Raw genomic sequence first — 878 nt, forward strand, 5'->3', positions numbered from 1 at the left:
GACCCGGACACGGGGCTGCTCATGCTCCAGCTCATGGACAAGGGCTCCGTGCTCCACCAGCTGAGCGAGGACGCCCGACAAGCCCTGCAGGCCGCCCGCACCACCCTCAGCGTGGGGCTCTTCCAGGGCCAGAGCGTCACCCTCTGGGAGCTCCTCTTCTCCCGCTACGTCCCCGACCACCGGCGCCAGGACCTGCTGCGCGGGTACAAGGCTGGGACGCTCACCGTGGCGGAGATGATGGCCCTGCTCACCGCCATCGTCACCGGGGCTGAGGGACAGGGCCACCGCGCCGAGAATGGCGAGGCCGTGGGCTCCGGGCAGCACCAGGATCGGGAGAGGGAGGTGGAGCAACATGGGGAGCAAGAGCGCGAGCGGGAACGGGAGCGGGAGCGGCAGCGGGAACAGGAACAGGAACGGGAGCGAGAGCGAGAGCGGACACGGGAGCGGGAGCGGGAGCAGGAGCGGGAGCAGGAGCTGGAGCGGTCCCTCAAGTCCCGCACCGTCGAGGTCTCGGCCGGCACCTTCCACGGCAGGAAGGTCTCCCTGTGGGAGCTCCTCTTCTCCACGTATGTCTCCGAGGCCAAGAGGCAGGAGCTGCTGGGGCAGCTGCGGGCCGGCAGCCTGGCGCTGGACGAGCTGGCCAGGCTCCTCGCCGGCCTCGTCCAGGAGGCCGTGGAGCGCAGCAGCCACGTCAAGTTCACGGGCCTCCGCAGGCAGGTGACCGCCTCGGACCTGCTGGACTCGGGCATCATCGACAAGGCCACGCTGGCCGACCTCGTGCAGGGCTCCAAGACCGTGCAGGAGGTGACGCAGATGGCCTCCGTCAAGCGCTACCTGGACGGCACGGGCTGCATCGCCGGCGTGCTGGTGCCCTCCAA

General features: G+C 70.2%; 1 protein-coding gene across 1 annotated transcript; it reads left to right on the forward strand.

Moving 5' to 3' along the window:
• Positions 1 to 33: 33 nt before the first annotated feature.
• On the forward strand, positions 34 to 867 carry LOC104493965 (epiplakin-like; the record flags this gene model as incomplete). Its single annotated transcript, XM_010136737.1, has 1 exon — positions 34 to 867. A coding segment is annotated over exon 1 (834 nt), but the record flags the coding sequence as incomplete, so codon positions are not given.
• Between the last annotated feature and the right edge of the window lie 11 nt (positions 868 to 878).

Source organism: Buceros rhinoceros, unplaced genomic scaffold (assembly GCF_000710305.1).
Source record: "Buceros rhinoceros silvestris isolate BGI_N320 unplaced genomic scaffold, ASM71030v1 scaffold12625, whole genome shotgun sequence".
NCBI classification, from domain to species: domain Eukaryota; kingdom Metazoa; phylum Chordata; class Aves; order Bucerotiformes; family Bucerotidae; genus Buceros; species Buceros rhinoceros.